Genomic DNA, 13285 nt, shown 5'->3' with positions numbered 1-13285 from the left:
TACTTTTCATCTCCAAAATTTCTTTTGGCTTCCTTTTTGGGTTTTCTTTCTCTTTATTGATACTTCCATTTTGTTCACGCATTATTTTCTTGACTTTTCGACATCTTCTTTTAGTTTTCTGAGCATCTTTAAGACAGTTGTTTTAAAGTCTTTAGTATATCTTCCATCACATCTTTTTCTAGCACAGTTTCTGTTGCTTTATTTTTTCCCTGAATGAGCCATATTTTCCTGTCTCTGTATGCCTTGTGATTTTTTTGTTGAACAAAAGACATGTAAATCTACTAATGTAGTAACTCTGGAAATCAGATTTTCCTCCTTGCCTGGGGTATGCTGTTTTTAATGTTTTTGTTGATTGGTTTTGGTTTTGGTTTTAGTTTTTGATTTTGATTGTTGTAGACTGTTTTTGTACCAACATCAGCCTTAAGTATAAACTTAAGGTCTTCTCAGGTCTTTTTTGAGCCTTTCCCTGGGCATGCACAGTCACTTTCTAATTTTCCCCATATATGCAGTTGTTTTTGAATGTCCTAGACTTGAATGTCTGACTCCCAAAAGAGGAAAAAGGAAAGAAGTCAAAGTGGCAGAAAAAAGAGTGTCAGCCCTTTAAATCCCCAAGAAGTCGCTTCAGCTAAGAGGGAGGGGCTTTCAACAAGGGAGGGAAGTGCAGCAGCAATGGCTGCCCACCTTTTTGCACGTCAGAAGTAGCAGTCAGCATTCAGAGCACAGCTCCCCAGTTATTTGAACGACAGGGTCCTTTTTGCTTATCCTGGCTCCCACAAGCTGTGTGCAAGCTGCTCAAGGAACCTGAGAGTAGCTTCCTGCCACATGGCTGGGGTGGGGGATGAGTGGCTACTGTGCTAAGAGCTAAAATTGACCAAAATTAATCACAGCTTACTGTCTGAGCCTTCCCTGGATGTTACTGAGTTCCAAAATATTTCATCAGACAAATTCTGCTGGTGTAATTGTTATCTAGGTAGGGGGACAGATGTCTGTTGCTTCCTACTCCACTATCTTCCCAGAATCCTCTCCTTACATTGTTTCTCATTTGTTTTGTCTTGGATATTTAAAAAGTGGTAAATTTAAAATTGACAAGCTTTTATGAATGGGAATAACCCTATGGCAGGAAGTTATAATTGCCACAGGTATCTCCAGCAGACTGCTGCAGAATTGATGCAAAAGGTCTTAAGTGATAGGATCCATGCATTCCTTAACTGAAGTTTTACCCTTACATCTGACTAAAGAAACATACTGTAATAAAAATGATTGAGAGTAAATGTATTATATAGAATACCTTGAATCCAATTTAGTTTCAAAATAAGCCTGAAGTGTCTGCTTTGTTACAACAGATAACTGGCAACATCTCAAAACGGGCTGTTACTCTGTGGTTGAGAAAGGCATCCTTAGAGGATGAAACTAAAGAGAGAAGTTATTTGCTTCAACACACCTAACATATATTGATGGAACAAACATAGGATAACAACAATAGATGTTCTGGTTCGAACAGGAAGAAATTCAAGATAAAAAAATAAAGTCGCTGGCTAATGACATTTCTGATATCCAGCCCAGCAAATGTTGCAGATCTGTTGACTAGGTCTCAAAGCCTGGGAATACTTCTCCGTGCTTTTCAACTTCACCCTCTTGGTTCTTGGTTCTGCCCTCTGAGTCATCCTTCATTTTTGATGAAAGGCAGCACATTTGCAGCTGAGTAGCTTTATCAGCCTGCTTCCTGCCAATAGAATTTTGGAAATCTAATGGCCTCCTTTCATTTTGTACCCTTTTTGTCCCTTTCCTTCCAAGTTGGCAGTGTTTCTGCCGAAATAAATTTCTCAAAAACTTACTAGTCTTCTGTGAATTTCACTGGGATTCACGCCACTAGAAAAAAAGACGCACCCCCTCAGATCTTTCCAAGATAATCCTTTCTCTGTTTCAGGCTCGTGCTAAAATGGTTGATGGGCAGTGCCTTTAAGTTCCTAGAGGCTCTCTGGTTTAATTGAAAGGATCTGTGAGACACACCCTTAATCACCTGAAAGGGACCTTTGTCTAACTGAATAGTCTGAGGTTTTGATCTTTCTGAGGTTTTAGCAAAAGGTTATATCATCACAGTCTCAACCTTTTCTATGGAACTTGCTTTCCTGACAGTGAATCTCTTAATTTCAGTGTCTTTTGCCATCTGTAGAGTCAACTTTTAAATCAAGTCCTATTTCCTTTTTACTTAAGTTTTAACCTCAGTTTCTCTCTCTCTCCCCTTCCCTCCCTCTCCCTCTCTCCCTCCTTCTCTCTTCCCTCTCCCTTCCTCTGTCTCTCTATCTCTGTCTCTCTCTCACACTCTCAGCTTTTACCATAAGTGGCAAGGAGAAATCAGGCGGTACTTTCAAAATATTGCTTGGAAATTTCTTGCACTGTATATACAAGCTTGTTGCTTACAAATGCTGCTTCCCACATAACGCAGGATACAATTTCACTAAGCTTTCTGCCAACAAAGCAAGGATCTCCCTTCCTCCAGTTTCCAATAACGTGTTTCTTATTTTCTTGTTACTGGGCACAATGCGTCCATCACTTGGGGTGCTTAGCCAAATGAAGACACCAAGTACTTTTGATTAAAGCAGAAGCATTTATTCCTTGTGACAAGTAAGGAGACAGGGAGATAGCTCGCAAAGCCTTGTCTCCCAGCACAGCAGGATCAGGGAAGTTTAAGCTATGGGTGCATGCATATTCATGAAGGGGCAAGTGTGATTTTCCACGTAGAGGTGGAGTTCCAGATGGGCTTGCACGGTACAACAACATGCTCAAACACAGTTGCAGGTTCAAAAATAGTGGCAATCCCCCACCCTTGGGGTGGAGATTTTAGCTTTAAAATGAGGCAAAGGTCACTCTAGGTTGACAAAAGCCAGCCACCTTCCACTGTAGGGGTGTGTGGGTTCGATCCCTGGTTGAGGCCAAAAAGTTAAAAAAAAAAATGTACTTTAGGCTGATCTGTACCTTTGGAACAGAACCTGGGAGTCATTATGACTGATTTATTATCTTTGCTGTGGTTTCTTCTCTCTCCTGATAAGTCATTTGTTCCTGCATTCTTTGTTCTATTTAAAAATTGTTATTTAGTGAGACCTATCCTTTGTTTCCACATGAAGACCCAGGAGGCCATAATTCATCTTTTTCCAAGTCATCGGTAAACAGAACACAAAAGAGTTCTAAAATTCACGCTCTGGGTCTCTACCTAAGTTTGTCTAGTGAGTGTTACCACTTCTCTCATTGCCTATTATTTTACTTCTGTAAGATATGACATACTCTGGTTTGACCTCACCCCTTCCTTATTACTGCCTGGCTAGGACTTCTGAGCTCTCACCGGCAGTGTCCTTTTTGGGGGGGGGGACAGGGGGCACACTGCGTGGCATGCGGGATCTTAGTTCCCCGACCAGGGATCGAGTCCATGCCCCCTGCAGTGAAAGCGTGGATTCTTAACCACTGGACTGCCAAGGAAGTCCACCAGTGGTGTCCTTAAAATCCAGATGTCAACTAAAAATCTGTTGAAGGCATTTTAGGCTGTCTCTGTCATGCTACCCAAATTCTTCCTGTCTCCTCTCAGTATCCAGTTCCAAAGACATTCCCACATTTTAGATATTTGTTAGAGCAGTAACCCACTTCCAGATACCGAACTCTGTTCTAGTTTTCAATTGTTGTGTAACAGATCACCACAAATGTAGTGCCTTAAAACAACAAAAGTTTGCTATCTCATGCTTTCTATGGCTCAGGTGTCCAGGCACAGCTTAGCTGGGTCCTCTGTCTCTGGTCTTACAAAGCTGAAATCAAGGTAACAGCTGGGCTGCATTTTCATAAGGAGGCTCAAGTTTGGAACAGAATCTGCTTTCAAGCTCATGAGTTGTTGTTGGTAGACTCATTTCCTTGCAGCTGCATCAGGACCCCAGCTCCTTACTGGCTGTGACCTAGAGGCAGGCCTCAGGTACACATTAGTCCCCTGCCATGTGGCGGTCTCATGGGTCCTCTCCGAACATGGCAGCTTATTTCATCAAGACCAGCAGCAGAATCCTCACTCCAGTCTGCTGAGATTATGTTACATTATATAAGACTCAATCATGGGAGTGACGTCATATGACCTTTGCCATATTCTCTTGATCAGAGGCAAGTCACAGGTTCTGCCTACCCCCGAGATGAGTACAGGAGTGTGACTCATTGGGAGTCACCTTAGGATATGTACCCCGAAGATGGTATAGTAGGGTGAACAATGTCCCCCAGAGATATCAAGTTATAATCCTTGCAAACTGTAAATACTACCCTATTTGGTGAAAAAGGGGGACTTTAGGGTTGTAATTAAGATAGAGATCTTCAGATAAAGGGATTGTCTTAGATTATTTGAGTGGGTACTGAATGCAATCACATGTATTCTTATAGGAAGGGGGCAGAAGGGGATCGGACACGCACACAGAGGAGAAGGCCATGTGAACATGGAGTAGAGAGAAATTTAAGATGTCGGCCTTGATTGAAGATTGAAGTGGTGCAGCTACAGCCAAGTAATGCCGTAGCCATAATCTCCCCCTTGAGCCTCTGTGGTGTGTATGGCCTTGCTCACTTTAATTTCTGTCTGGTAATACTGCTGTTACTCTTCTGGCCTCCAGAACTGGGAGAGAATCAATTTCTGTCTCAAGCCACCCAGTTTGTCCCAGTTTTGTTGCATCAGCCGTAGGAAATGAATACAGGTGGATATTAATTGATGCATCATTGTTACTTTTTTAGTGCATTTCACTGATTACTCAGTCAGATTAAGTATCTTTTCATAAGGTTCTTGACTGTCCAAGTGTTTTCTTCTGAGTTTTTCAATTTGTCTTTTGTCTCTTTTTTTAAAAAAGAAACAAAGATAAGAGAATTACTCAGTGTCTTATTGATTAGTAAAAATACTTTAGATACTCTGATTACTAATGCTATGTCAGTTGTCCATGTTACTGAAGAGATATTTCTTTTCCTCCAATCTATAGCTTGTCTTTCTACCTTATATAGAGTGTCTTCTGTGTTCAGAAGCTTTTTATACCTCTTTTATTTAATTATGGAAACTTTTAAACATACCCAAAAGAAGAGAGAATAGTATAATGCATCTTCAATGTACATAATCTTCAACAGTTATCAGCATTTTTTCCCAGAATTATTTATCTTTTCCTTTAGATTGTGAGCCTTTTGTGCATTATCTAAAAAATCTTTAAATAAAGACTGTGTTGCTGTTATTTGTGTAACTGAGTATTTCTGTCATGGTAAAACACCAATTCTTTTTGTGATAACACTTGTTCTTTCTAGCTTTTTCTTTCTTTTTTTTTAACATCTTTATTGGAGTATAATTGCTTTACAATGGTGCATTAGTTTCTGCTTTATAACAAAGTAAATCAGCTATACATATACATATATCCCCATATCTCCTCTATCTTGCATCTCCCTCCCATCCTCCCTATCCCACCCCTGTAGGTGGTCACAAAGCACCGAGCTGATCTTCCTGTGGTATGAAGTTGCTTCCCACTAGCTATCTATTTTACATTTGGTAGTGTATATATGTCCATGCCACTCTCTCACTTCGTCCCAGCCTACCCATCCCCCTCCCCATGTCCTCAAGTCCATTCTCTACATCTGTGTCGTTATTACTGTCCTGCCCCTAGGTTCTTCAGAACCTTTTTTTTTTTTTTTAGATTCCATATATATGTGTTAGCATACGGTATTTGTTTTTCTCTTTCTGACTTACTTCACTCTGTATGACAGACTCTAGGTCCACCCGCCTCACTACAAAGAATTCAATTTCGTTTCTTTTTATGGCTGAGTAATATTCCATTGTATATATGTGCCACATCTTCTTTATCCATTCATCTGTCGATGGACACTTAGGTTGCTTCCATGTCCTGTCTATTGTAAATAGTGCTGCAATGAACATTTTGGTACATGACTCTTTTTGAATTATGGTTTTCTCAGGGTATATGCCCAGTAGTGGGATTGCTGGGTGGTATGGTAGTTCTGTTTTTAGTTTTTTAAGGAACCTCCATACAGTTCTCCATAGTGGCTGTATCAATTTACATTCCCACCAACAGTGCAAGAGGATTCCCTTTTCTCCACACCCTCTCCAGCATTTATTGTTGGTAGCTTTTTGATGATGGCCATTCTGACTGGTGTGAGGTGATACCTCATTGTAGTTTTGATTTGCATTTCTCTGATGATTAGTGATGTTGAGCATCCTTTCATGTGTTTGTTGGCAATCTGTATATCTTCTTTGGAGAAATGTCTATTTTGGCCTTCTGCCAATTTTTAGATTGGATTGTTTGGTTTTTTTGATATTGAGCTGTATGAGCTCCTTATAAATTTTGGAGATTAATCCTTTGTCAGTTGCTTCATTTGCAAATATTTTCTCCCAGTCTGAGGGTTGTCTTTTCGTCTTGTTTATGTTTTCCTTTGCTGTGCAAAAGCTTTTAAGTTTCAGTAGTTCCCATTTGTTTATTTTTGCTTTTATTTCCATTACTCTAGGAGGTGGGTCAAAAAGGATCTTGCTGTGATGTATGTCATAGTGTTGTGCCTATGTTTTCCTCTAAGAGTTTGATAGTGTCTGGCCTTACGTTTAGGTCTTTAACCCATTTTGAGTTTATTTTTTTGTATGGTGTTAGGGAGTGTTCTAATTTCATTCTTTTACATGTAGCTGTCCAGTTTTCCCAGCACCACTTATTGAAGAGGCAGTCTTTTCTCCATTGTATATTCTTGCCTCCTTAATCAAAGATGAGGTGACCATATGTGTGTGGGTTTATCTCTGGGCTTTCTCTCCTGTTCCATTGATCTATATTTCTGTTTTTGTGCCAGTACCATACTGTCTTGATTACTGTAGCTTTGTAGTATAGTCTGAAGTCAGGGAGTCTGATTCCTCCAGCTCCGTTTTTCTTTCTCAAGATTGCTTTGGCTATTCGGGGTCTTTTGTGTTTCCATACAAATTGTGAAATTTTTGTTCTAGTTCTGTGAATAATAATGCCATTGATAGTTTGATAAGGATTGCATTGAATCTGTAGATTGCTTTGGGTAGTAGAGTCACTTTCACAGTGTTGATTCTTCCAATCCAAGAACATGGTATATCTCTCCATCTGTTGGTATCATCTTTAATTTCTTTCATCAGTGTCTTATAGTTCTCTGCATACAGGTCTTTTGTCTCCTTAGGTAGGTGTATTCCTAGGTATTTTATTCTTTCTGTTGCAATGGTAAGTGGAAGTGTTTCCTTAATTTCTCCTTCAGATTTTTCATCATTAATGTGTAGGAATGCAAGAGATTTCTGGGCATTAATGTTGTATCCTGCTACTTTACCAAATTCATTGATTAGCTCTAGTAGTTTTCTGGTAGCATCTTTAGGATTCTCTATGTATAGTATTATGTCATCTGCAAACAGTGACAGCTTTACTTTTTCTTTTCCGATTTGGATTCCTTTTGTTTCTTTTTGTTCTCTGATTGCTGTGGCTAAAACTTCCAAAACTATGTTGAATAATAGTGGTGAGAGTGGACAACCTTGTCTTCTTCCTGATCTTAGAGGCAATGGTTTCAGTTTTTCACCATTGAGAGCGATGTTGGCTGTGGGTTTGTCATATGTGGCCTTTATTATGTTGAAGTAGGTTCCCTCTATGCCTACTTTCTGGAGTGTTTTTATCATAAATGGGTGTTGAATTTTGTCGAAAGCTTTCTCTGCATCTATTGAGATGATCATATGGTTTTTATCCTTCAATTTGTTAATATGGTTTATCACATTGATTAATTTGCGTGTATTGAAGAATTCTTGCATTCGTGGGGTAAAGCCCACTTGACCATGGTATATGATCCTTGTAATGTGCTGTTGGATTCAGTTTGCTAGTATTTTGTTGAGGATTTTTGCATCTATGTTCATCAGTGATATTGGCCTGTAGTTTTCTTTCTTTGTGACATCTTTGTCTGGTTTTGATATCAGGGTGATGGTGGCCTTGTAGAATGAGTTTGGCAGTGTTTCTCCCTCTGCTATATTTTGGAAAAGTTTGAGAAGGATAGGTGTTAGCTCTTCTCTAAATGTTTGATAGAATTCGCCTGTGAAGCCATCTGGTCCTTGGCTTCTGTTTGTTGGAAGATTTTTAATCACAGTTTCAATTTCTGTGCTTGTGATTGGTCTGTTTATATTTTCAATGTCTTCCTGGTTCAGTCTCAGAAGGTTGTACGTTTCTAAGAATTTGTCCATTTCTTCCAGGTTGTCCATTTTATTGGCATATAGTTGCTTGTAGTAATTTCTCATGATCCTTTGTATTTCGGCACTGCCAGTTGTTACTTCACCTTCTTCATTTCTAATTCTATTGATTTCAGTCTTCTCCGTTTTTTCTTGATGAGTCTGGCTAAAGGTTTCTCACTTTTGTTTATCTTCTCAAAGAACCAGCTTTTAGTATTATTCATCTTTGCTATTGTTTCCTTCATTTATTTTTGATCTGATCTTTATGATTTCTTTCCTTCTGCTAACTTTGGGGTTTCTTAGTTCTTCTTTCTCTAATTGCTTTAGGTATAAGGTTAGGTTGTTAATTTGAGATGTTTTTTGTCTCTTGAGGTAGGATTGTATTGCTATAAACTTCCCTCTTAGAACTGATTTTGCTGTATCCCATAGGTTTGGGGTCATCATGTTTTCATTGTCATTTGTTTCTAGGTATCTTTTGATTTTCTCTTTGATTTCTTCAGTGATCTCTTGATTATTTAGTAGTGTATTGTTTAGCCTCCATGTGTTTGTATTTTTTACCAATTTTTTCCTGTTACTGGTAACTAGTCTCATAGTGTTGTGGTCTGAAAAGGTACTTGATAAGATTTCAATTTTGTTAAATTTACCAAGGCTTGATTTGTGACCCAAGATATGATCTATCCTGGAGAATGTTCCATGAGCACTTGAGAAGAAAGTGTATTCTGTTGTTTTTGGATGGAATGTCATATAAATATCAATTAAGTCCATCTTGTTTAGTGTATCATTTAAAGCTTGTGTTTCCTTATTTATTTTCATTTTGGATGATCTGTCCATTGGTGAAAGTGGGGTGTTAAAGTCCCCTACTATGATTGTGTTACTGTCTATTTCCCCTTTTATGGCTGTTAGCATCTGCCATATGTATTGAGGTACTCCTATGTTGGGTGCATAAATATTTACAACTGTTATATCTTCTTCTTGGATTGATCCCTAGATCATTATGTAGTGTCCTTCTTTGTCTCTTATTTAGTCTTTATTTTAAAGACCATTTTGTCTGATATGAGAATTGCTACTCCAACTTTCTTTTGATTTCCATTTGCATGGAATATCTTTTTCCATCCCCTCACTTTCAGTCTGTATGTGTCCCTAGGTCTGAAGTGGGTCTCTTGTAGACAGCCTATATACGGGTCTTGTTTTTGTATCCATTCAGCCAGTCTGTGTCTTTTGGTTGGAGCATTTACTCCATTTACATTTAAGGTAGTTATCGATATGTATGTTCCTGTTACTGTTTTCTTAATTGTTTTGGGTTTGTCATTGTAGGTCTTTTCCTTCTCTTGTGTTTCCTACCTAGAGAAGTTCCTTTAGCATTTGTTTTAAAGCTGGTTTGGTGGTGCTGAATTCTCTTAGCTTTTGCTTGTCTGTAAAGGTTTTAATTTCTCCATCTAATCTGAATGAGATCCTTGCTGGGTACAGTAATCTTGGTTGCAGGTTTTCCCCTTTCATCACTTTAAATATGTCCTGCCACTCCCTTCTGGCTTGCAGAGTTTCTGCTGGAAGATCAGCTGTTAACCTTACGGCAATTCCCTTGTATATTATTTGTTGTTTTTCCCTTGCTGCTTTTAATATTTTTTCTTGGTATTGAATTTTTGATAGTTTGATTAATATGTGTGTTGGCATGTTTCTCCTTGGATTTATCCTGTATGGGACTCTCTGCACTTCCTGGACCTGATTGACTATTTCCTTTCCCATATTAGGGAAGTTTTCAACTATAATTTCTTCAAATATTTTCTGTCCCTTTCTTTTTCTCTTCTTCTGCTGGGACCCCTATAATTCGAATGTTGGTGCGTTTAATGTTGTCCCAGAGGTCTCTGAGACTGTCCTCAATTCTTTTCATTCTTTTTTTCTTCATTCTGCTCTGCGGTAGTTATTTCCACTATTTTATCTTCCAGGTCACTTATGCGTTCTTCTGCCTCAGTTATTCTGCTGTTGAATCCTTCTAGAGAATTTTTAATTTCATTTATTGTGTTGTTCATCATTGTTTGTTTGCTCTTTAGTTCTTCTAGGTCCTTGTTAAATGTTTCTTGTATTTTCTCCATTCTATTTCCAAGATTTTGCATCATCTTTACTATCATTACTCTGAATTCGTTTTCAGGTAGACTGCCTGTATCCTCTTCATTTGTTTGGTCTGATGGGGTTTTACGTTGTTCCTTCATCTGCTGTGTGTTTCCTCTGTCTTCTCATTTTGCTTAACTTACTGTGTTTGGGGTCTCCTTTTCGCAGGCTGTAGGTTCGTAGTTCTCTTTGTTTTTGGTGTCTCCCCCCAGTGGCTAAGGTTGGTTCAGTGGGTTGTGTAGGCTTCCTGGTGGAGGGGACTGGTGCCTGTGTTTTGCTGGATGAGGCTGGATCTTGTCTTTCTGGTGGGGAGGACCACGTCCAGTGTGTGTTTTGGGGTGTCTGTGATTTTAGGCAACCTCTGTGCTAATGGGTGGGGTTGGGTTGCTGTCTTGCTCATTGTTTGGCATAGGGTGTCTAGCATTGTAGCTTGCTGGTCGTTGAGTGAGCTGGGTCTTAGCGTTGAGATGGAGATCTCTGGGAGAGCTTTTGCTGTTTGATATTACATGGAGCCAGGAGGTCTCTGGTGGACCAATGTCCTGAACTTGGCTCTCCCACACAGAGGCTCAGGCCTGACACCTGGTTGACAACCGTGTGAGCCACATGGCTCAGAAGAAAAGGGAGAAGAAAAGAAAGAAAGAAAAAAATAAAATAAGATAGTTATTAAAATAAAAAATAAATATTATTAAAAATAAAGAAATTTTTAAAGTAATAAAAAAATGGAAAGAAAGAAGAGAGCCACCAAACCAAAAAACAAATCCACCAATGATACGAAGCGCTAAAAACTCTACTAAAAAAAAAAAAAGAAAAAGGACAGACAGAACCCTAGGACAAGTAGTAAAAGCAAAGCTGTACAGGCAAAATCACACAAAGAAGCATACACATACACACTCACAAAAAGAGAAATAGGTAAATAATATATATATATATATATTAAAAGAAAAAAAAGGAAGAGAGCAACCAAATCAGTAACCAAATCTACCAGTGATAATAAACTCTAAATACTAAACTAAGATAAACCTAAGACCAGAAACAAATTAGGTGCCGAAAGCAAACCCCAAGCCTACAGTTGCTCCCAAAGTCCACCTCCTGAATTTCTGATGATTCGTTGTATGCTCAGGTATTCCACAGATGCAGGTACATCAAGTTGACTGTGAAGATTTAATCCGCTGCTCCTGAGGCTGCTGGGAGAGATTTCCCTTTCTCTTCTTTGTTTGCACAGCTCCCGGGGTTCAGCTTTGGATTTGGACCCGCCTCTGCATGTAGGTCGCCTGAGGGGGTCTGTTCTTTGCTCAGACAGGACGGGGTTAAAGGAGCAGCTGCTTCGGGGGCTCTGGCTCACTCAGGCGGGGGGGAGGGAGCGGTACGGAGGAGGCGGGGCGAGCCTGCGGCGTCAGAGGCGTCGTGACGTTGCAGCAGCCCGAGGCGCGCCGTGCGTTCTCCCGGGGAAGTTGTCCCCGGATCACGGGAGCCTGGCCGTGGCGGGCTGCACCGGCTCCCGGGAGGGGCGGTGTGGAGAGTGACCTGTGCTCGCACACAGGCTTCTTGGAGGCGGCAGCAGCAGCCTTAGCGTCTCATGCCCGTCTCTGGGGTCCGTGCTGATAGCCACGGCTCACGCCCGTCTCTGGAGCTCATTTAGGCGGCGCTCTGAATCCCCTCTCCTCACGCACCAGGAAACAAAGAGGTAAGAAAAAGTCTCTTGCCTCTTCGGCAGCTGCAGACCTTTTCCCGGACTCCCTCCCGGCTCGCCGTGGTGCACTAGCCCCTTCAGGCTGTGTTCACGCCGCCAACCCCAGGCCTCTCCCTGCGATCCGACCGAAGCCCGAGCCTCAGCTCCCAGCCCCGCCCGCCCCGGCGGGGGAGCAGACAAGCCTCTCGGGCTGGTGAGTGCTGCTCGGCGCCGAGCCCCTTGAGGGAATCTCTCTGCTTTGCCCTCCGCACCCCTGTTGCTGCACTCTCCTCCGTGGCTCCGAAGCTTCCCCCTCCACCACCCGCAGTCTCCACCCGCGAAGAGGCTCCTAGTGTGTGGACACCTTTCCTCCTTCATGGCGCCCTCCCACTGGTGCAGGGCCCGTCCCTATTCTTTTGTCTCTGTTGTTTCTATTTTCTTTTGCCCTCCCCAGGTATGTGGGGAATTTCTTGCCTTTTGGGAAGTCTGAGGTCTTCTGCCAGCGTTCAGTAGGCATTCTGTAGGGTTGTTCCACATGCAGGTGTATTTCTGCTGTATTTGTGGGGAGGAAGGTGATCTCCCCGTCTTACTCGTCTGCCATCTTGGAGGTCTCTCTCTAGCTTTTACTTTTTTATAAATGTTACTTTATGTGTAGCAATTTCTAATATGTATAAAGCATTATTGATTGCACGCATGTTAACCTGTACCCTCTTCCTAAACAACATGTACTTTTCTTATTCAGCACAAGTTATTAATTCAGATCTTGGTAACTTGCCAATTGTCCCAACAACATCCTGTGTGTCACCATAGAACTTATTAAAAATCCCATGTGTATTTATAAGAAGGCTGATCAATCATTCAGGAAAGGTCAAAGTATAAGTCTGAGTCAGCTGTGCTGGCAATTGTGTTTTTACAAAGTAATTCCTCTCAATTTGTTTCCCTTATTTCTAGTGTGCCTCCTGGGCTTGAAGGCATGAAAGAGCAAGACCTCTGCAACAAGATAATGGCTAAAATATTAGAAAATTATAATACCCTGTTTGAAGTGGAGTATGTGGAAAATGATAACCAGAGGTGTGAAAACCTAGCGAGGCTTATCATAGTAAAAGTAAGTAACTTTGGTGTTTAATTTTCAGTATTGCTGTATTTTTAATAGAAGATATTTTATTTAATCATTCTCTGTTATAAAAATTCCTTATGGATATACCTTCAGATTATTATTCCTATGTTGAATTCTTTTTACAAAATCTATTCTTTGTATCAAGTGTTTGTTAAACTGATATATATTCTTCTAAGATTGGAGAATAATTGTG

General features: G+C 40.5%; 1 protein-coding gene across 4 annotated transcripts in view; it reads left to right on the top strand.

The window, feature by feature from the left end:
- FAM13A (family with sequence similarity 13 member A) overlaps nucleotides 1-13285 on the top strand; it is a 365856-nt gene that overhangs the window by 132066 nt on the left and 220505 nt on the right. For all 4 annotated transcript variants that reach the window (XM_082391636.1, XM_082391638.1, XM_082391635.1 and 1 more), the window contains one exon: nucleotides 12927-13080. In XM_082391636.1, the coding sequence (XP_082247762.1) occupies nucleotides 12927-13080 (154 nt within the window). The remainder of the gene's footprint in view (nucleotides 1-12926; nucleotides 13081-13285) is intronic.

The sequence above is a fragment of the Balaenoptera borealis genome (genome assembly GCF_965194805.1).
Source record: "Balaenoptera borealis genome assembly, chromosome: 4".
NCBI lineage: Eukaryota > Metazoa > Chordata > Mammalia > Artiodactyla > Balaenopteridae > Balaenoptera > Balaenoptera borealis.
The sequence above is the reverse complement of the archived record's forward strand: the minus strand, read 5'-3'. Positions and strand labels throughout refer to the sequence as shown.